We start from the raw sequence: 23,073 nt of genomic DNA, 5'->3' as shown, positions 1-23,073 counted from the left end.
TATAAATATGCAAGTCTTGTAGGAAATCCTATAAAGGTCCTACTCATGACTTGGAAATGAAACATAATATTAATGCAATTGTCCTCATTGTCTCCTCCATAATCACAAAACCAACATACTCAGTGCTCTTAGGCCATTTCCAACCGAAGGGTCCAGAGGGCCAGAGGACCGAAAATAGCCCTAAAACCGTCTCCAACCGAAGGCTAGGCCAGAGGGCTCGGGAATCTGGGAGGGCCCCACGGGATCGGAGAGGGCTGGAGGGCTAGAAGGCTGGCTGCTTTCGGCCAGCCAGCCAGCCCCGGGCTGGCTATTTTTTTTTTAATGTTTCTCATTTATGTTGGTTATAACCGACAGAAATAACAATTTGAATTTAAACTTCCAACGGCTAGCGCCACTAGCCGTTGTAAACCTTTTTTTTTTTTATGAATTTAAACCTTTTTTTTTCTTTTTTTTTTCTATAACTTCCTATAACTTCTATTTTACAAAATTTGTTTCAATTTTTTTAATTCTATTTTTTTCCTATAACTTATATTTTACAAAATTTGGTTCATATTTTTTTCATATAACTTCTATTTTACAAAATTTGTTTCATATTTTTTTTTAAATTCCATTTTTTTCCTATAACTTCTATTCACAAAATTTGTTTCATATTTTTTTTAAATTCTATTTTTTTCCTATAACTTCCTAAGCCATTATACAACATTAAATTAAATTAAGTAACATGAAACAACATTAAACAATATGAAACAACATTAAATAACATTAACCAACATGATTTTTAAATAAAATTAAGTTGTAGCTTTTAAATAATAAATTATGTTTGGCCCTATGGCCCTTTGGCTCTCGGTTGAAGACGGTTTTTTGTGACAGGGCTAAAACGAGCCCTCTGGCCCTCTGGCCCTCGGTTGGAGACGGAGGCAAATATGGCCCTGTACTGTTCATTAAAATATTAATATCTTGGAGAATCTTGGAGGGCCAGAGGGCTAAAACGAGCCCTCTGGCCAGCCATCGGTTGGAGATGGCCTTATGATCTATCTTGGATATCATTTCTGAATTATGATCTTGTTTTCATTTAATAATAGATAATTGTGAATCGTGATTACCCTAATCTTCAATAATTTAAATTCTAATAATTCACTGTACAATATGATCATTGTTTGGTGTGCTTTGATTGTGTTTATATTTGGAGGGAATTTCTCATTATAATTGGAATTCTTTCCCTTCCTGTATCTTCCAATATGATTTGGGATTAAACATCTTCAAGTTCGAAACAATCAATCTATATAATCAGTATATATGCTCAAAACATGCAAGAAATATTCTCCCTTATCACAAAAAGTTATTGGGCCATTCTAGAATACACTCATGAAAACTCAAACTTAAACTCAAATATAAACCGGATCCAACCTATCATATATTTCAAATTTATTGAGCCTAGCATTAAGCTTCTGTATGAAAACTCGAATATAAACGCGGTCCAATCTATTTATATTTCTCAAATGATTTGATTTTAAATGTGTTCAAGTTAAAAACAATCAACTTATGCTAAAAAAATGCACTAATGTTTTCTCGTATGGTGAAAAATTATTACATGATACTGAAATTTCAAATTAAGTTGAAACTCGAATCTAAACCCGATCCAACCCACTGATAAACAAGGAAAGTTGCATATAAATATAGACAAGCCTAAACCCCATGATATTGTACCATATATATTTTCCCCTTATACACTTGTGGAAACCTTTTTAAATTGGCATATATGACATTGAGAATATCTTGACCATAAAGTTTTTTGCTTAACAAATTCAAACTATACTAGTGATGATGTCATCTTCATGTTTAAATTACGTGCCTCTTAAGATGTTTCGAACGTGTTTAAAAATAGATAAAATAATATTTAATAAACAACTGATTAAAACACATTATTGCTAATTTATTGTGAGATACTAATTATTAAAAAAAACTGTACAAAAAGGATTAATTATTGAAAAAACACAGTTTATATGATGAAAATACCCCTGCATTATTTGGTTTGCTTTTGAAGTTTTTGGTTTGAGGGGCATTTCTGTCTAATTATTTTTTGTGAAGCTTGTGACCCCATAAAACACTGTTCATTAGGCTGTTGGCTTTATATATAAGCTATATATATATATATATATGTATGTATGTATATGTATATGGGTGTGTATATATTTATATCTCACCCATGTTTATGTTTGTTTATTAGCTACTCTGGTGTTGATGAATCTATTGAATTTGCTTTTTCTACCCAACAATGCCTTTTTTTCCCCTTTTTTTTTAATAAAGTTCACAACTTTATATTTTGCTTGCATGCATGCATGCATGTGGTCACATTTCAATTTAATAAACGTTATACGTATTGGTCTAGCTGTTTATCATGTAACTTTGTTTCTTTCTGTTGATTTTCTGAGTGTTGAAAAGGTTTCTCATGATGCAGTTTAAGAAGTTCAATGCTTGTATAACACAATGACATAACTGGTTTTAAACTTGGGCTGATATTGCATATTATGTTAGAATGGGCAATTGGTTAGGATTATGGGAGAGTTTAAAGTACAAGTAGCACTATTGGTTTGGATTTTACTTTGTACTGTGTTTGTTTTACTTTGGGTCTTTGTACTTTTGCAAAAAGATATGTCAATATTCTCGTTAAATTGTCACGTGACGACATTTTTAGGGGTATTTTTTGTTAATCCAACCCTTCACTTATTGAGGATATTTACATATTTTTTTATATTGAAGAACCAAAATGAATTTACGGTAGGTAAACTCAGGAACCACTTCTATCTATTTTCACTATTAAAGATCAAAATAAGGAGTTATGCTAATGTCAGAGATCATTTCACCTAAAAACCAAAACAAACAAAAAAAATTGTTCAACAAATTTTACTCTTCAGATGTGATCATAAAATGGACCAACTAGCTTTTGCATATATGGCCTAAATAGGCTTTGACCCTTTTGAGTCCATCCCATTAGTGAGTTTCGGCTCCGGCTTAAACGGCCCAATGCAGCAGATTGAAACCGGACCGGCCAGAGACTGCCTAATCTTTGAGCAACGCAAGACAGACGCAGTGCCACCACAAAAAGATAAGGATTTAAAGCCCCACCTTTCAGTAGGCTCATATCACTCGCCAGCAGCATAGATAGAATAAGCTTCACAGACTTGGGAACTCCAATTTGCTCAATTTTTTTTCAAAGGTACAAAATTCAGCTCCATCTACTAATTGGGTGTTTTAAATTCTCCTCCTTTCTGTGTTTGGATGAGTTTTCAGTAATGGGTTTTTGATTTTTTGTTAGTTTTGATTGTTTTGCCTTTGGATATTGTAATTTCTCTGTTTTTTTCCTCACTTTTTTGCTGGTTCTGTTCTGTTTGTAAATACTGGATTCTTGTAATGTTTGCTTGGTGTTCTTGTTTTACTTCAAGGTGTCATTGAAATGGAAGAGAAAGTTTGGTTCTTGTTTTTCAGCGAGTGCGTACAGTAGTTATGAATGGACTGTGCACATAGGATTGGGGGATTGGGATGATTGTTTGTCTGTTCAGTGTTTCGGTTTGATATGGATATAAATTAGTTCGAAATGCAAGTGTTGATTTTGTTCAATAGTCGAATTTTTCGTTGCTCCACTGAACGTATTAGGTAATCGACACTTGATAATTTTGGTGGAAGCTGTCAAGTCTATATGTTTTAGCACTTGTAATGTGCTTTTGATGGAACCGTGGAAGGATGTATTCTCATGGCTTGGGATGTTAGCAGTTGTATATGTACTTTCGGTGGAAACATGAGAGGATGTATTCTCGTGGTTTCGGCTGTGTTAGCACTTGTAATGTGTGTTCTGAAACAACATTCTTGATACATGGAATTTTATGACTCAGGTGAACCAGGTGCATTTGAATTGATATGTTATCTCTATCTTTATTCTCATAATTACACAACTTGCTCGATATCAGTATCATTTTGCGTTATTCCTAACAGTTTATTTTCATCGCACTTTGGATGAATCCTTCCGTTTTGTTTATCATTTTGATATGCTGTGCAGGTGTGCAAGGAATGAAAGTCTTATGCTAGCAGGACTCAACTTCTACTTTTTCAAGTCAATATGACGCCTGTAATTCCATATTCTATAAGCAATGTCTCGCATATACCTGGAACTGCCTTTACTGCAAGAAAGAACAGTTGTTTAACAAAATTCAGTTTTTCGAGGAAATCTGCAAGACATACTCTATCCCCACAGAGTTTTCTTTTACCTTTTTCGACCTCTATCAAATCTTTTCCATTGTACCACAGCAGGTGCCCTGTGCATCATAAATGTAGAATCCCTGTATCTGCCACAGGAACTGATGTAGCGGTTGAGGAAGCAGACTCACCAGTTGCAGATGCAGCTTCTAGTGAAGCCAAATCCCCTGAGGATAGTCCCAGCCCATCTCAAGATGCTCAACCAAAGCGTACAAAACCTGTTAGGAAAAGTGCGATGCCGCCTGTGAAGAATGAGGAGCTGGTTGTGGGTGCAACTTTTACTGGGAAAGTAAGATCAATCCAGCCATTTGGTGCTTTTATTGATTTTGGAGCTTTCACAGATGGACTCGTACATGTTTCACAATTGAGTGATAGTTACGTTAAGGATGTTGGAAGCGTTGTTTCTGTTGGGCAAGAGGTGAAGGTGACGTTAGTTGAAGCCAATGCGGAGACTGGGCGGATCTCTCTCACTATGCGTGAACGTGACGATGGCAGTAAGCCGCAGCAAAGGAAAGATGCTTCTGCTGGTAGTGATAGGGGTGGACCTGGTAGAAGGAGTGGCCCAAAGAAAGGAGATAGGAAAAATGAGGTGAGAAAAACTACAAAGTTTGAAAAGGGGCAGGACCTAGTGGGCACTGTAAAGAATTTCGGCAGGGCTGGTGCTTTTATATCTCTTCCTGAGGGGGAGGAAGGATTCCTCCCTACATCGGAGGAACCAGACGATGGATTTGCAAATGTCATGGGAGAGACCTCCCTGCAGCTTGGCCAAGAAATAAATGTCCGTGTCCTGCGTACTACAAGAGGACAAGTAACCTTGACAATGAAGAAAGAAGAAGATATTCTAAAGTCGGACTCGCAGGTCAGTCAAGGAGTAATCCACACTGCAACGAACCCATTCGTTCTGGCGTTCCGCCAAAACAAGGATATTGCTTCATTTTTGGATGAAAGAGAGAAAATAGAAAAAGCAGCTAAAGCAATTCCAAGCAGTGAGTCCAGTATTCCTGAAGTGTTGGATGAAAAAGCAAGCAGCGAGGAGGGAACTCTTGGTGTCCCTGCAGCGGTAGATGAAACTGTTGAAAATGGTGGTGCTTCTTCAGGGAACCAGGAAAGCCCAGTTTCTAGTACAATTGAAACACTAGAAACTACAGAACAAACCATAGAAAAAGAAGAGGTGAGTTCTGATATCTTGGCGCCTGAAGGGAGTACATCTACCACGGATGGAGTGGAAAATGCAAGCGCAGATTCTTCTAGTGAAATAGCTAATCACACGTCGGCTTCAGAAATTCCAACAGGCGAAGAGGTTATAGAGCCTCAAGTGGATGATACCGTAGCAAAAGGTGAACTGCAACCACCTACTTCAGAGAGCGAAATTCCTTCTGCTGCACTAGAAACTACAGAACAAACAATAGAAAAAGAAGAGGTGAGTTCTGATATCTTGGCTCCTGAAGGGAGTACATCTACCACGGATGGAGTGGAAAATGCAAGTGCGGATTTGTCTGGTGAAATAGCTAATCACACATCGGCTTCAGAAATTCCAACAGGCGGAGAGGTTATAGAGCCTCAAGTAGATGATACCATAGCAAAAGTTGAACTGCAACCACCTACTTCAGAGAGCAAAATTCCTTCTGCTGCACTAACTGAAGAACCAAAAGGTTCATAACTAAGTTTTTTTATTTAAGTTTAGTGTTTACATTCATTCAATTGAATTCCAAAATTTTGCTCCAAGTGTGAGATGGTAACAACAAACATTAGATGCCTATAATGTGCAAAATAATATGCTATTATGTGACCAAATATGCTCAAACTTTGCATAATTTAACATTTAAACGTTGAAACACTCATGCTATAGAGACATATTGTCTTTTTTACAACAAAATTAAAATGTAAAAACACAGATGGAACAGAAAGTGATAGAACTTCTGATCCCTCTGGAGAATTAGCTGATGATGACGTCCTTTTGACAGAAAATGAGGCCACCAAAGTTGTAGAAGACCTAGCTGACAACATTACGGAGGAAGCTCGGATTCGAACATCTGCTGCTGAGAGTGAATTGCCTTCTATCACACAAGTGGAAGATGACAAAGTGGACAGTTCTCCCGAGAAGAATGGCAGTGTTTCTAATTCAAGTGGACAATCTGACAATCCTTCCCCGAAGGAAAGTAAACCTAAAGGTTGTTTTGCCTGATCATCTTGCTCATTTTAATGCAATTCATAAAGTACTACAGTAAACCAGGTAAACCAACGATTAAGGCCTGAAAACTGATGGCATATGGTTCATGGAATATCATGTACAAGGAGATCCGAACACTTTTTGCTTTCAATATGAAAATTAAACCATTGAAAACTATGAGGATCTGGACTAAATTCTAGGAAGAATATGTGTAGGATAGGGTAAAGGAATGAATGGTTATATTGATTTGTTGGGTTGAATAATATATATATATATATATATATATATAGATATTGTTTTACTGTGCAACACCATGTTCCATCTGATGCTGAATAATGTTGCTAGTAGGTGAGTGAGGATGAATAAAATCCTCTTAAACATGTTGAAGGATTCTGTTGAGTTGTTGATTTTCCGGTTCACATTGCAATTGCGGTCTTCTATTACAAGATGTATCTGCCTGTAATTGTATGTTTTTATATGTGGATTACAGCTACTATATCACCAGCCCTTGTAAAGCAGCTGCGTGAAGAAACAGGAGCTGGAATGATGGATTGCAAAAATGCTTTGTCAGAGACTGGCGGGGACATTGTTAAAGCTACGGAGTTCCTCAGAAAGAAAGGTTTAGCAAGTGCAGAAAAGAAAGCCAGCAGAGCCACTGCCGAAGGAAGAATAGGTTCATACATTCACGATAGCAGAATAGGTATCTTGCTAGAGGTAAACTGTGAAACAGATTTTGTTTCTCGGGGTGACATTTTCAAGGAGCTGGTTGATGATTTAGCCATGCAAGTGGCTGCATGCCCTCAAGTACAGTACCTTGCTACAGAAGATGTTCCTGAAGAGTTTGTGACCAAGGAAAGAACGATTGAGATGCAGAAAGAAGATCTTTTGTCAAAGCCGGAGCAGATTAGATCAAAGATTGTTGACGGGAGGATAAGGAAGAGGCTTGAGGAGCTGGCATTGCTTGAGCAGCCTTTCATTAAGAATGATAAGGTGGTGGTGAAGGACTTGGTCAAACAAACCATTTCAACCATTGGAGAAAACATAAAAGTGAAGAGGTTTGTGCGCTACAATCTTGGAGAGGGCTTGGAGAAGAAGAGTCAGGATTTTGCTGCTGAAGTGGCTGCCCAAACTGCGGCAAAACCAGTGGCCACGGAAGTAAAAGAGCAGCCTGTTGTAGTGGAAGTCAAGGAAACTGTTGAGAAGTAAGCAACTGCTTTCCATCTATCATGTCTTGCTTTTATATTAGTCTCTAATACTGGGTCATTAATATAATAAATTGAATTTTTATTACGTTCTGTGGTAAAAACGAGAGTTCCAACACATGCCAATATGGATGTATATTTTGTGTATGTCACTGAAGTGTATTTAACAACATATTGCAGGGCACCAACTGTAGCCGTCTCTGCCGCTTTGGTTAAACAACTACGCGATGAAACTGGAGCAGGGATGATGGACTGCAAGAAAGCTCTCTCCGAAACTGGAGGGGACCTTGAGAAGGCACAAGAGTACCTGAGGAAGAAGGGTCTTTCTTCTGCTGAAAAGAAATCCAGCAGGCTTGCTGCTGAAGGCAGGATTGGATCCTACATTCATGACGCCCGCATTGGAGTTCTGATTGAAGTAAACTGCGAGACTGACTTTGTTGGTCGAAGTGAAAATTTCAAGGGGTTGGTTGATGATCTAGCAATGCAAGTCGTGGCCTGCCCTCAGGTGCAATATGTATCCATCGAAGACATTCCGGAGAGCATTGTGAACAAGGAAAAAGAGCTTGAGAGGCAGAGGGAGGACCTTCTGTCGAAACCCGAGAACATTAGAGAGAGAATCGTGGAGGGGAGGATCTCAAAGAGGCTTGGGGAGCTGGCTCTTTTAGAGCAAGCTTTCATTAAAGATGACAGTATTTTGGTGAAGGACCTAGTGAAGCAGACTGTTGCTGCTCTCGGTGAGAACATAAAAGTTCGCAGGTTTGTTCGGTTCACTCTCGGGGAGGCAGTTGAGACAGTTGAGGACACAGAAGCTGAAGCATGAAGAAAAGATAAAAACTTCGAGTTAGAATCGAGCTGAAGAGAGGATAGGAAGGTTGGCGAAACTAATTTTAGACGGAAAGAGAGAGTTTTGTTTTGGTTTCAGTCTCCATCTGCAGCTTAGGGCTGATCGATGTGTTGCACGGTCGGAAAGAGACTTTTTTTGTTCTACCAGTGATGGAAATACAGTTCTGTTGAGGCATTTTGAAACAAAAAAGTGTATAATCTTTACATGAAACTCAAATCTCTTTATAAAATGCAAGGAGCTTGTAGCTGAGTTGTTCGATAAGAACTTCACGTCCTGCACCCGAGGTCTTGAGTTCGAGTCTCCATCTCCAATATCGTTTAAATCAGAATTGATAATGCTTCTGATCCAATTTAAGAACAAGATTACGGATCTAATCAATGTGATGGAAACTATTGAATCTCATCACCGAATTTCTACGTGCCATTAAGCTTGGAAGATTACAATCTAAAGGGTGAAGAATTTTGTTCAACTGTTACGGAAGGTAACAAGAAGTCCAATAAAATTTGACGAAAACAGAGCAAATTCCTACATCAACTTTTATATGCGTGTTTGTTCACCTTTTATACAACTTACGAGACCTCGGGCCGAAAAATAAAAATGCACCATATATCATCTCGATGTGGTGCTAGATACTCCTGGGAACGAATCGCCACAAGTCCACGGCAATATCCACCTCCCTTTTCTTGTGAAATTTGTACAGCTGTGGTACATCGTATCGAAGCTGAAAAACAAAGAAGACGACAACTTTAATATCACGTCAACAACAAAAGCATGCGCACTGATGTCTTTAAACAGATGATCACAGTGGCGCAATGACAATTTGAAGATAACTATTGTTACCCACCTCACATATAACTTCAGCACTGCTCGCACTGAAGTTCTGCAAGGCTGCCCTTTTCACATGCTGCAATTTACCAAAAGGGAAGTGGTCTCATCATGTGGTCACAGAAAGAACCCTCCAAATTAAGGGTATCAGAAGGTAAATTATAATTGCATGTCAACGCAAGACGTGTGTAAGTGACTTACATCTCTCGTGGAAGTCTTGTGCAAGGAATAAACTGCTTGAGAAGCAACCTGACAAACGAAACAATATGAGGAAACATTTAGAACAAACAAGATAGAAGATATTCAACTTAACCTGACCCAGCATAGTAACTGCTACCAACCGCATTACATGACAAAAGAAAATCAGAGATCAGCTGATGCACTTACCTTCAAAGCTATTGAGAGGAAATCCATGTCAGCACCCTTATTCCGAGTTCCAAATGGAGGATTCATTACGACAGTATCAACAACGCTAGCTATATTAAGGATAAGGACCATTAGACGAAGATAGAATTTGAAGGTTTATGACTCTAATTGAAACATGAAATTCTAAAAAACGCATAACAGATATCACATAGATATTCCCAAAACATAAAACTTTGAAGGGAGAAAGGAGCCAAAATTTCACTGAAGACTGTATCAAACAGAAAAGAACCAACACATGTATGCTTACGTATAAATTGTTTCTGCTACAAATACATACATATAAAGGCCACTGAACAGTAGGGTTCTCTTACCTCTCCATCCTAAGTTCTTAATGTTGCACTGAATAAAATCCATGTCCAACTGCGGGATTACCAACAGAACAACATATTAGACGAACAGCACGAATGCACAAAATGATTCAATACAGCAAATTGTCGGAGCTATTTTCATCCATGAAATGCCTATTTCTATTAAAGACAAATATATAATTACTAGCCAAAGCCATATTACTGCATAAAATCGGTTATATGAATACATCTTCGAAGCAGAGCAAACCATAAAAACTATAAACATCACTACCGTAGAAATCAAGGAAGTAACAGTACCTCAAGATCCTCGGCATTTTCCGCTGCTATTTCAAGCGACTGAGCATCGATGTCAATGCCAATCACCTGTCTGTTCAAAGCAAGAACACATTAAACCGACAACAAAAATGAACACAAAATTCACAAACTTGATCGGTAATACCCATCAATTTCGACTAACAATGTTAAAAGGGCTATCGAATTTCAACTAATACTCAAATAAAAACCACATTGGAAAAGATGAAACTCACTCTGCGCCCAAGAGTGCAGCTGCAACACCCAATGTGCCACAACCGCAACCGAAATCAGCCACTACCTTCCCACTCACGTCTCCGAATGAATTCTCCGCCTAATCAATCGAAAACCCACGTTACCAACGGGACGAAATAAACCCCAAATTCAAGAATTTAGCAGAATAATCAATACTTTAAACAAAAAGTTAGAGACTTTGAGAAGAACCAATGAGCTAGTTAATTAATTTAATTTAGCCTATGAAATTTCAGAGAAACAAAAAGGAGGGAATAGGGAGCAGAGCAATTACAGTGAAGAGCATGCGAGAAGCAATGTGGGGTCCAGTTGGGTATTGCTCCAGCTCCACCTGCAGTGAAGAAGAATATCCATCCCATCAGTATTCAGTTTCTGTGTGTTTGAGAGAGAGAGAGAGGAGAGAGAGGGACCTTTGGATTGGAGAACTGTTGGAGACCGCCAAGGTGGCCTTCCAACTGCTTCAGCTTCATCTTTCGCTTTGAGGGGACGAAACGCCGGGGAGAAGCGAAAGATTCCACCCTCCCAAAAGTTACTTGTCCCCCCACTGTTTTTCCCCTTTTATTTCTTCCCTGTAAACCCTAATTTTAACGATTTTTCAATATAATTATTAAAATGTGATGTAATTCAATTCTATTCTTTTAAAATGGTCATGATTAGGAATGAGGAAATTTAAGGTAAAGTATAATGGCCGTAATTGAAGATAAAATGTTAAGGTGGTTTGGATATGTGAAACGAAGATCTATGCGACAGAAACTCAAAGTAAATGAGATAGAGATAGAAAAGGCAGGAAGACTTGGAAAAAAAGACTTTAGAAAAAAAAAATGAAGTACATAGAGTTAATGGAAGACTTGACGTAAAACCGAGTTCTATAATTCATATAGCCGATCCACTTAATAAGATAAAACGTTGTTGTTGTTGTTGATAGAGTTCAATTCTTCTATATCTTAAAATATGATACCTTGTTGGTGGAATTTTTGTAAGGAACTTTAACGAAAAGCTCTGGTACTGTTCACTTTAACGAAAAATCATATTTTTACACTAAAATGTCAATCCTTGTACTATTTATTTTACCTTTTATTTTGTCATTTTCGTTAAAACTCAAAGTTTTCATGTCATTTTCATTAATTTTCCCATTTTATTAATCCTTCTCATTTTTCTTGTAAAATTTTATTTTGACCTCACAAGCACCTGGGATAAACTAGCTTTATTTATTTATTTAGCTAGTTTGTAAGTTTTATAGAAGTACAAATATTACTTTAGGATTAATTTTGATAAACTTTATAAGGTTTAAATGCTACAACGGTCTCTGTGTTTGGACACCAACACGCAGTGTTACCAATTCCTCAGTTCAATCTTTTGGTTGTTATTTGCGAGAAGAGTGATTGTAATACCGGCAGTGTTCCCAATTCGTCCATGTTACCAATCCCGAGTCCAAACACAGAGACCCTAAACCCTGAAATATAAACATATCATACACTCGTATTATAATACGTGAATGAGTTTTTATCACAAATGATCATTGAAATTGACCCACCCAATTAAGATGGTCTTTAAAATTAAAAATCAATCAATGTAGTCCTTGAAATTGGATGTCGCAAATCAATGTAGTTCTTCCGTCACAATTCCGTTAAAAATTATGTTATGTACTGATGTTACACGTAATTGAATTCTACAATATAATAAAATATTGTCATGTGGATTAAAAGTATTTAAATAATAATTAAAAAACTATTTTATATAATTAAAAACAAAAAACAAAAAAGAGAAAAAGGAAGAAGAATGTCATCTTCTTCCCCTCCTACCCAGCGACCCACCATTCTCCTCCCCTTGAAACGGCACTGTCGCACCCCTTTCCCGCAGTCCTCGTGTTCGCCGGTGACGGTAATTCGAAAAAACTTCCTCGATATTGCTCGACCTAAGATGATGGCCTGCACCTCGAAATGAAACAGAACCTGGCTTATCTTGATATTGTGAAACTCCATCATCTGTCGCGGCCTAGATCTTTTCTCTTCTGTGACTTTGTTACCTTCTTTTCTTCATGGGGTGACCTACCAGATTTGACAGCTTTTGGGTCTTTCAATTTATTCTTCGAGGACTCATCTGGTTCAATAGAGCCAAGTCGCCCAGTAATGCTCTGTAAGACAAGTTCTGTAGCAACTGATTCTGCCACAGTACAGACGTTCTTCTTAACTCTCTGGTTGGACTACCACCAACTGTTGTCTTTAGGTTTTGCAATTTTGATTCCTGCACAGATGAATCAGGTCAAACAAAAAGATCTAACAAAAGTGCAGTGTAGCTTTAAGATCACATGCAACCAGGAAATAATATTAGGGAGAGTAATATTAGGTGTCAGTAAGAATAGCGGGTAAATTTTTTTATAGCAGAAATACAATGCATATCGTTATTTCATTGAGTCTTATAGGCTTGAAGCCATTTGAAAATACATACTATATATATGTTAATATATGCAAGGGGCAACACCAAAGGTATTCATAGATATTTATCGGGTTTTTGTATGCCTGAAGTCGGTTGGAGGGTATGTATGAAGTCAACTTTAATCTTCAAAATGGTAGCACTTAAGGTATCCATGAACATTCATCGAAATTTAAAAGATCAGCATCTAAGATATCTATAGACGTTAATCGAAGTTCAATGGATGCCGATCCCCTTGCCCCTTAATGGATACGCAAAAAAATAATCGAACACAATAATATCTCTATATCTATTCTAGTATAACATCAAATGTTGATTTAAAGTAACCGTACAACAAAAAAATAAATAAAAAAAAGGCATCCATTAATCTGTTATAATGATAATCTAGAAAATAAGGAAGCGGTAATCATATTGTTTCATAAAAAAACTAGCCCAAAAAATTAAAGGAAAGAAGAGAAGGAATCTCACTTGCACAGGATCTGCATGAAAGGAGGACTGACCGGTAGCAGGGGCAGAGGCATTTGCCTTGGATAAGGCCTCAGACTCTACCGCTTAATGCAGAAATCTCTGGGACTAATGAGCATTTCTTCACACGTTTTGCACCAGCAGTTGTTGAAACCTTCCAAACTTCCTGCATGTGACCAATTGGACAACCATTTATACCTCTGAAAAGTTCTAGCAGTCACAAATTTCAAATCAGTAACATGTCCAACATACCTGCCGTCTTTGTGAATCTTGTCATGATCGAGCAATATCGAGGAAGTTTCATTTCGAATTACCGTCACCGGCGAACACGAGGACTGCGGGGAAGGGGTGCGACGGTGCCGTTTCAAGGGGAGGAGAAATGTGGGTCGCTGGGTAGGAGGGGAAGAAGATGATGAACAGTCATCATCTTCTTCTTTTTCTCTTTTTTTGTTTTTAATTATATAAAATAATTTTTTAATTATTATTTAAATACTTTTAATCCACATGACAATATTTTATATATTATAGAATCCAATTATATGTCACATCAGCACATAACATAATTTTTAACGGAATTATGACAGAATAACTACATTGATTTGCATTACCCAATTTCAAGGACTACATTTATCGATTTTTAATTTCAATGACCATCTTGATTGGATAAGTCAATTTAAAGGTCCATTTGTGATAAAAATCCTGCGTGAATTAATAACATCACTGGTTAGAATCGGTGCGGCGGTCATACTCAAACTTACCCCTTTTTTTGGCAAGTCTTGCAATACAGGCTACAAAGCAAAACCAAACTAGCATTCCAATACCGCAGTTAATTCCACTGCTTTATGTAGAGACATGGTCCTGATGGAATTGCCATGGCAAACAAACCATTTTTCATACACAATACAATTACTTCAAGTAGCCAACTATCAGAAATACAGGAGAGAGAGGGAAGAGAGAGAGAGAGAACTAATTAAACTACACCAGTTTGCATAAACATATTTCCTACTAGAATTTCATATTTTGTTACACTAAACATTCAATATTTTAGAAGCATAAGTTGATAAGAAACAGAGTGCCCGATTTTGCGAACCGTTCAGTGCCTTTCACCTCGATCATAACAGCAGCTCTCTCCAACCTCCTTTGCTCAGAGTATTTGATCCATTCATGGTTGATGAGATGGCGCTAATTACTATTTTTGCACTTCTGCATGGCCCTTGGGGCTATAAGAAATAGATAGAAAAACATGAGGATAATGCTAGCTAAGGATTTCATTTCGCAAACAAAAGCCAAAATCACCATGCCATCATGAAATTTTTCGGTATTCTGTTTGTGCAAGAATACAACTTAGAAAGATTAAAACCGATCTTCATAGTGATAGACATGAAAAGAAATGAATTAGATGGAAAAAAAATGGATCACCGAAGATACCTAGACCGATAGCCTCTGAACTCTTCATGATCCTCATCCTCTTACACGAGTCGGTGAACATTCTAGAAGAACAAACAGTCACAAAACTAAGATGCGATCCTCAATTAAGTGAACATTCTTGCATGGAGAAACCTCCTTTGAAAAGCTATTCTATTTGGTACTATTGTATGTTTCTTGGAATATGAACGGGTAATTTGCAAATTGTGTGAAAAATTCACTTACTCCCAGGGAACATCACCAACTAGCATCCAATCACCATCCTTGTCTTCATAGGTGAGGACATATTCAGCACCATGTAGGAGGTCCATCAATCGACTCTCGCTCAATCCATCCCTTGAAGCTCCATGTGAACCACATTGACCTGAACAAGTTTTCAATTAAAAGATAAAATAAATAAATCGGAATTTGTTTCAAGTTCGATCAGGATTTATTCTTGTCTATATGTATTGAAATATCAACTAGTTGAATTACTTATACCCAGAGATATGCAAACATTCGACCCAACTCTTGTAACGAATCTACATTTTTGATATTCCAACTAAAGAAGGAACAAAACAACTTTCTTGTTAAGGTAAACATTCTTCCAATTGTTCTCGTCTGATCCTAGCTTCTTAAAGACGATTTGAATCACATAATACTACTGCCGGAAGGGGAAATTTACGGCAGGTGAATACGGACAGAGGATGAGTTACAAAGATAAATTACCAATTGTGAAGCAGCTGAACATCTTTTCCAGAGCTAGAGATAAATCCAGATAGCTGCCATAGGTTTTGAGATCAACTTTCCTCAGGTACGGTGCACCATCCATGCTGACCTTAACATACAGACACCCTGCTCCCATCTTGCCTTCTGCATCATCACCATTTTTTGAAGGAACGGAAGCCATTGAATTCTTCCTAAAAGAACGAATTGGTGGCCATCCTACAACCTGTGCCCTGTAACACACGACATAAAACAAGTTAGAATTTACAAACAATATCTTAAATAAGATTTGCTATAACTTCGCACTATCCAATCTACGACTATATAAAGTACATAACGGCGCAATTTTGGGTCAAGAAGTCCATAAAGCAGTAAATTCAAAACAATGAAACCAAGGTAACAGATTAAAGACTTGGCTGGGAGCCTTGCACAGACGAAAAACTCTTGCTGTTCTGAGGCAAATTTAGAAACATGCGTGCAACGAAACAATTGAAATTAACACAATCTTAGGCCCTTCTTCCAAACATGGAAAGGGAACTTTTATGCAACATGAGAAATGTAACAACCAATCTACAAAATAAAGAGCAGGCAAAACCAACTCTTCAATTTAACCTGAACAGACAAAGAAAATCCCCACAATTTTCTCTAGTACTACTAATTAATAAGATATGAACAAAAATTAAAACCCATCAGAAATATAATACCACAATTCAGCAAACAAAATATTCATCTTTCTGCAGAAAATTTCTCTAAAGATTAAAGAAAGAAGAAAAGGGCAGAGAAAGAAAACTAATTACTTTGCAGCAGGGGCAGTAGACCCAGCAGACCCTTGGGATTTCTTCTCATGCAATGGCTTTGGAGATTGTTGGACACCATCTTTCACAGCAGAGCCAGCTAAACCTGTTGGTTGATTGCTGGGTTCACACCCAGCAGCAAGAGCTTTCCCAGCATTCACACCTCTGGGAGAGAGCAAGTTCCCACCTTTGCCTAACTCCACCTCAGATCCACCACTCCCAGAGAAAACCCACTTCCCAGAAGCTCCATCAATGGCGTCTGAGAAGCCCCTCTTGGCCCCAGACACCAACCCCTTAACCCCACAGACTGAAAACCCAGTAGCCTTCTCCTCCACCCCACTACCGCCGCCGCCGCAGCCGTCTCTCTCTGGAGACTGAGAGCCAGGCAAACCCAGCCTCAGCTCAGTGGCTTTGAGGTTCAAAGCAGCAGACTTGGTAGAGGTTTCCATTGAAGGAGATAAGCCTATATAATCATGCTCCAAAGATATAGACATCAAAATATATCAACCCAGAAAGCATTAATGGATTTAAAACCAGAGAAATTAAAAGTTGAGGGCTTTTCTTTCAGATTAAATTAGTGTTTTGGAGAAGAAGATGAAGAAAATGAGAAGCTTTCTTTGGGATTTTGCTGCTCTCTCTCTCTCTCTCCTGTTTGTATATAAAATACACACACTTTCTCTCTCAGTACTCAGTACTCTGCAACAGATAAAATTAGTAAAAAAAGAATTATAAATAAAATAAAAAGCAAGGAAAATGTGGGAATTATTAAATTAAAATTGAATTAAAATTGAATAGACAGCTTTTCTTTTTGGTCGATTATTAAATAGACAGCTTGAGAAATAAAAAGTGCCTACCTTTGGGTTTGGCTTTTTTTAACAATAATAATATAAACCGTTTTTTATTCATATTTCCCCCCAAACTTTTGATGTTTACTCAATTTGGTCTTTTAACTTTATTTTGTCTTAAATTAGTTCTTAAACTTTTGTGTATGCCTGATAATAAAGTAATTTTTGTCACAAAAATTGGCAGAATAGCACGTGATCACTTTATGAATATCTACTTGCTCAAATGCTCACTATTTATTAGCACACGACCACTTTTGTATAATGAAACATATCAAACCAACCAACTCAAATCGATCAGTTGGTTTGGATGTTTTACCTCTAGAAAATTGAAGATATAATTAACCATGGAGTTTGCTCGAAACAAAACACAACCAAATTGAACAACTACAAAAAATTGTGGCAACTTTTATAATTACCATCACTATAACAATATTGTCCTTTTCTTTTCATAATCACTATCGACCTCATTTACCACATTTTTTTAAATATTTAAGACGAAAAAAGTTTGAGGCCCAAAGTGAAACCAGTCCCAAATTTCAAGGGACAAATTTATAATAACCAAATTATAATTTTCTGTAAGAACCTTTTTTTGGGGCAACCAGTCCGACAGGTCACAGAAAGTTCCCGGCAAACTTTCCTTTTCTATTATTTATTCCAATTTTATATTATTCCCCAATATTAAAATTAAAAAAAACTTCGCAAAAATAATAGAAAATTTGGTATCCGCGAAGTGAACGTGTGGCCGGCAATGGGAAATTACGGAAAGGGATGGGACTGGAAAAAACAGTCGGAATTTTCAAGGCGGATAGGGAAATCCCAAGCGGGGGGGATTGTTTTGGCGGATACGGTGTTTGGGTTGGGAGAAAGAAAGGGAAAAGTCGGGTGGGAAAGTGAGAGAATTTGTGAGAAAGCTGACACCGATGGAGATGCTCGAAACGCCCAATTGGAAAAAAAAAAAAAAAAAAAACAGGGAAAAAGACTGCAGTTTGATGAATTGGGAAGAGAGTTGGGTTGATGGGGAAGTGACTCTCTGTGATTTGTGTTTGTACGTCCCGGCAGCTGGCTGTCGTTTGGATGCTCGGAAAAGTTTGAAAACTTTCCCGGAAAATTTTGACGGGAGAGACGGGTGGCTGAAAAGAAGGCACACTTATTTTTACGGGAAAAACAGCACAGAGACAAAAGAAAAAACAATAAATGTTTCTTTTTGGATTTTCAATGTCACAAGTTAATCTGCTAACCAAGAAAAAATATTGGAAAAGGTAAATGAAACGAATTTTTATTTCTTTTTTGGTTGCGGGAAATTTTATTTAGTGGAACGAACGCGTTAGTTATTTAAATAGTTAGTTATTAGAAAAATGAAGGGATTTATAAACAATTATTTTTTTGTTAAAAACAAATATCATCTTATAAAAAGGTCTTCAATTCTATTAGGCTCATTTTGTCACTTAATATTATACAAGCTCAATTTCTCTCTTTTTTTCTTGTAACGTGAAACTCTATCTCATTTTTTCTCGTAACGTGGAACTTTGTTAACAAATCATTAAAATGGTTTAAGTGGTATAAATAAGACCTGTTGTTGTTGAACCAAAATTTTTATTTTACTTGTATTGACAAAAGAATTTTTAATTAATTTTTGTTAGCCATATGACATTTATGTGACTTATATCTCAGTAACAATTTGTTTTTATTTGTGTCGCATAAACTGTTCTGATGTATTTATGATAGAATTTGACAATAGGAGGGAAAATGAGACTCAAATTGAGTTTTAGAATACTAAGCAGTCAATGGCGGAGTTATGAATTTTTCACCGGTTGGGCTAGCTTAAAGATTTAAATCTTTATAAACAAAAAATATTGATACTATTTTTCACTGTATCGGCTAACTTTAGAAAATATTCATAAGGCGAGCTAAGAATTTTCATTATTGAACTAATGTGTTAAAATTTAAACTTGTACATGTACAAAAAGCAATGAGAAAAAGAAAAAGTGACAATTGTAAACTATATTATATAATTAAACCGAAAGAATTCGAATTAGTGACCAAATATATGGTATGCTATATTAGAAAATCAATAAAGATTACATGTAAAATTTTAATTTTCACTGAAAGCTACTTGGGCTATAGCCCAGGGTAGCCCTTAACGTGGCTCTGCCAGTGTAAGTGGCAAGACTTGAGTTTTAAAGAGTTAAGTGAAACTCGAGTTGAATTTTAGAGAGATTAGAGAAATTTAATTTAAGCTCATACTATTACGAAATAATTCACGTATATTAATTAATCATCAAATTTGGGTGCAAAGATGCACATGATGAAAATATTATATATACTGCTCTAACTAATTTAACTAAACCACAAAATACAAAATACGACATTTTGTGCTTGTATATTTCAATTTTTTTTGTTTGGTAAAAAAAAAGGATATTTTAGAATTCCAAATATGTGCGTTTCCCGTCAATCAAATTGGATATTTTCGTAGAGGAAGTGATTGGACGGCACTAAAGTTTGCACGGTTACAAAGAAGATGGGTTGGTGGGGGACAAACGGCGTTACGCTTGTGGTGTTCCTGTGGATGCCACTACACATTAAAGCAACCGGCAACTCGTTCGCAACAAGTCCCGCTCAATTCTTTTTTCTTTTTTTTTCTTTTTGTTTTTTTTTTCCGGTAAAGTGGCATTTTATCATAGTTGAGTCTTTGCATGACAACAGGAGTTCAAACTCTGAGCTAATTTAATATCTTATATAACAAAATTTATCATTAAAAAAAAAACCTTTTTAGTAATTTCTTCTATATTTTCAAAACACAAAATTTACATATCTAATTTCATCATTATTTTTCTGGTAAATATCTTTATTAATTTTGGGTAAAGGTCAATTTTCTGTTTTGCTTTCCTTCTAACCTTTGCATGCAAGGAATTTCATTGATTTTGAAACCAGTAAATTTCAATGATCAGTATATGTTTTGAAGTAACGATATATTTCCATTAACATGTATAAATTTGTCATGGATCACATTGTACGACACTAATAATTTGGTATTAAACTACGATCCACATAAGTCAAGCTCAAGGTTTTTCATTTAAAAGTAAAAGGGAATAGTTTTAGATCGCAGTGTTAAATGACATTCTTTGATTTCTATCATATTAAAAAAATCCATGATTTTATTCATGATAGAACCCCTTTTTGTGGATTGAGATCCACTTCAGATCTCTGAGTCAGAAGCATATAGATCAAGAGATCTACACTACTCAATTTCAATAATACAGCCCTCATTAATCATTTCACTGACCCATTTCACAAAAATACAATAAAAACTTTAACTACCTAATATCTTTCTCTCTCTTCAATGATCTGAATCTTTCGATCCGCTAGCTCTGAACATAAAAATTCGGAGTGGATCTCATCCTCCATTTTGTAACACATTTTTTTTTTTTTTGAACAATCGTGTTTGTAACACTTTGAGAATGAAGTTTTGTGTTGTGGGGTCACCAACCAAATAATTGAGTGGAAGTTGCAATTTATTAATGTTCTAATCCAAACTTATCCGGAAGTTGATAAGCAGAATTTCTTCAACTTCATCCCAAGCATTGGAATTTTGTCAACAATTAGGATAATTCTAATTTTTGATACTCTAACTGGTGTTGATGATGATATATCATGCTAAAGCACTTACCAATGAAGAAATAAACACCATAATGTAAGCCCGAATTTCTTCTTCACCTCTTCCTCTATATAAAATATTTTCAAAATTTCCGCTTTGTTCTAAATAAATATTATTTCTGCTTTTATATTTAGGAAATTAATGAAAAAGACTTGAAAACTTTGAGTTTTAACGATAAGGACAAAATAAAGGGTAAAGTGAATAGTATCAGGATTGATTTTTTAGTGTAAAAATGTAATTTTTCGTTAAAATGAACAGTATCCCGAATTTTTCGTTAAAACTCCCTTTATATTTCCCAATATAATATAGTAACCCCCTTCTCATTTCTCGAGTACAATTTCTCTTTAAATTTTTACAACGGATGGACGTGTGATAACTTTTTTGAAACGTTAATAACATTTTTTAACTAGGAGGAAACATGTTTTGTAGTTGTAATAATTTCGCATTTTCTTTTTTCAAAATGATGAACATGTTGAAAGAAAATCTCACAAAGAGGACCTACAATGTTAGGTGGGCCTCATGTACCAAACTTGTTGCCTCTTGTTGGTGGGCCTCCGAATGCTTTGGCAGTAGTGTGGTTTTATAGAGCAGTGTTGGAAAAACGATAGTGGTTTCCAAGCAGCCAAAAGCAATCTCCACTCCCTTTCAAGTTTTAATCACAATGCCTTAAAACTTGCTTCACATCCGTAAAGCGCAGTTCACGTGATTAAGAGCGTTTATCTTGCACTTCATATGATTAAGAGCGTCTGCTTGTCCGCTGAACGACTCGTGTTCGAATCTCTCTTCCTTAACACCGGTTGTATAAAAAACTGCACATGAATCACATCCCTGGTGAGATGTGATATACTGTGCTTTTCTCTTGGTGTTTGGCCAAGCTCAACTGGTGAACTATCTCCATATTTTTGGTGGTGATTGACAGGTTGTGGGTCCACAGTGCCCTGCACTTTTGCTACGGTGATGCCATGAGATAAGGTATAGCTAGGCCCTCCACCAATATGAGGGATTCTAATCTTTCTCCTCAATACTTAAATTATAGGGCATCAGTATTTCGGATGGTGGACACAACTGCATGTCATGATCATCACAGTTTTGAATCCTTTTAGTGCCATGGTCAGTCAATCTTAATACTGTACAGCAACAATAACTTGATATGCGAGAAGAAATTTCATGCATTTGAGGCAGTACAATGACGGTATATTGAGTCAATGATATATTTTCATGCACTTGAAGACTACAATGGAAATAACCTAAGTAGGTATTATACATGAAAGTTAAAATACATAACAGTTTGTGAATGACTTGAGATACCATCACCGTAACATCTCAAGGTTTAGGTTTCTCCCCCAGTGCACATATTGATTAATTACTTGAAGCATACAAGGCCTTAAAAGGATGGCCAGCTCCTCCAACATCTCAAATGGTTGTCACAATCAAAGCAAAGACTTTCTGGTAAGGGTTAGGAGACAGCATGAATCTTCAAAATATCACCCACATGACCCTATTCTGTATTTGATTAAACATGAAAAGGAATAAATAGCTTTTTTCTTTTAGTTCCCAAATGGCAAATCCATCATAGCTATCTATGAATTATGGCACGTCTTGCACATCAGACACACTTGATAAGAGAGGCCAAATGGAGCCCACCACACCACTCCATGGAGAGGAATTAGAGGGAAAACCCTAACCCTAGTACTAATGAGGCATTATTACTGCAGATCCATAACCAGAAAAGCTTTTGTAATCTTGTGTTCTTATGGATTAGCACTAGAAAAGTAACACGTCACATTTGGTTTTACCTTAGAATTATGTCTCGAATGTGAATTATGATGTTTTATGTCTTTCAAGTCAATCCGAAGTCACATTAATTCGTTTTATTTTATGAGAATGCTACCATTAGTTACGCATACACGTGTGAGTTAATTGCAGTCTTTCATAATTAATCCTGTGCGACTCATCCTAACACTGCTTTTAATCTGTTTCGCAGTTCAGTCCCACCTCCCAAGTCTTATCCTTAGTTGTATAACACTATCAATTGCATGATTATGAGATTTGGGAAGAACCCTAATTTGTAAGAGGGAATTCTAGTGTAAACATCAGTATGCGCACGGAGATTCTCTTGCATGCAACCGAAAATACATCCATCGGAAAGTCCAAAGATCTCCAATGCGCTGCCGACCTAGCT

General features: G+C 36.7%; 3 protein-coding genes across 3 annotated transcripts; 1 reads left to right on the top strand and 2 right to left on the bottom strand.

The window, feature by feature from the left end:
* Positions 1-3,004: 3,004 nt before the first annotated feature.
* Positions 3,005-8,731, top strand: LOC103452789 (polyprotein of EF-Ts, chloroplastic). Its single transcript, XM_029110175.2, has 5 exons — positions 3,005-3,217; positions 4,055-5,903; positions 6,216-6,422; positions 6,912-7,623; positions 7,804-8,731. Exons 2-5 carry the CDS (start codon positions 4,115-4,117, stop codon positions 8,441-8,443), a joined length of 3,348 nt encoding a protein of 1,115 aa, XP_028966008.1. The 5' UTR covers positions 3,005-3,217; positions 4,055-4,114; the 3' UTR covers positions 8,444-8,731.
* Positions 8,732-8,838: 107 nt separating this feature from the next.
* Positions 8,839-11,195, bottom strand: LOC103449479 (uncharacterized). The gene is made up of 9 exons (XM_008388806.4): positions 10,980-11,195; positions 10,844-10,900; positions 10,554-10,651; positions 10,324-10,393; positions 10,030-10,078; positions 9,680-9,768; positions 9,494-9,541; positions 9,312-9,371; positions 8,839-9,188 (listed from the first exon to the last, which is right to left on the bottom strand). The coding sequence occupies exons 1-9, from the start codon at positions 11,037-11,039 to the stop codon at positions 9,093-9,095; spliced, it is 627 nt and encodes a 208-aa protein (XP_008387028.1). The 5' UTR covers positions 11,040-11,195; the 3' UTR covers positions 8,839-9,092.
* Positions 11,196-14,255: 3,060 nt separating this feature from the next.
* Positions 14,256-17,007, bottom strand: IAA12 (auxin-responsive protein IAA27). The gene is given in 5 exon segments (NM_001294008.1): positions 14,256-14,687; positions 14,896-14,957; positions 15,118-15,256; positions 15,601-15,830; positions 16,395-17,007. Coding segments are annotated over 5 exon segments (960 nt in total). The 5' UTR covers positions 16,886-17,007; the 3' UTR covers positions 14,256-14,649.
* Between the last annotated feature and the right edge of the window lie 6,066 nt (positions 17,008-23,073).

This window comes from Malus domestica, chromosome 02, assembly GCF_042453785.1.
Source record: "Malus domestica chromosome 02, GDT2T_hap1".
In the NCBI taxonomy this organism is placed as follows: Eukaryota; Viridiplantae; Streptophyta; class Magnoliopsida; order Rosales; family Rosaceae; genus Malus; species Malus domestica.
The sequence above is the reverse complement of the archived record's forward strand: the minus strand, read 5'-3'. Positions and strand labels throughout refer to the sequence as shown.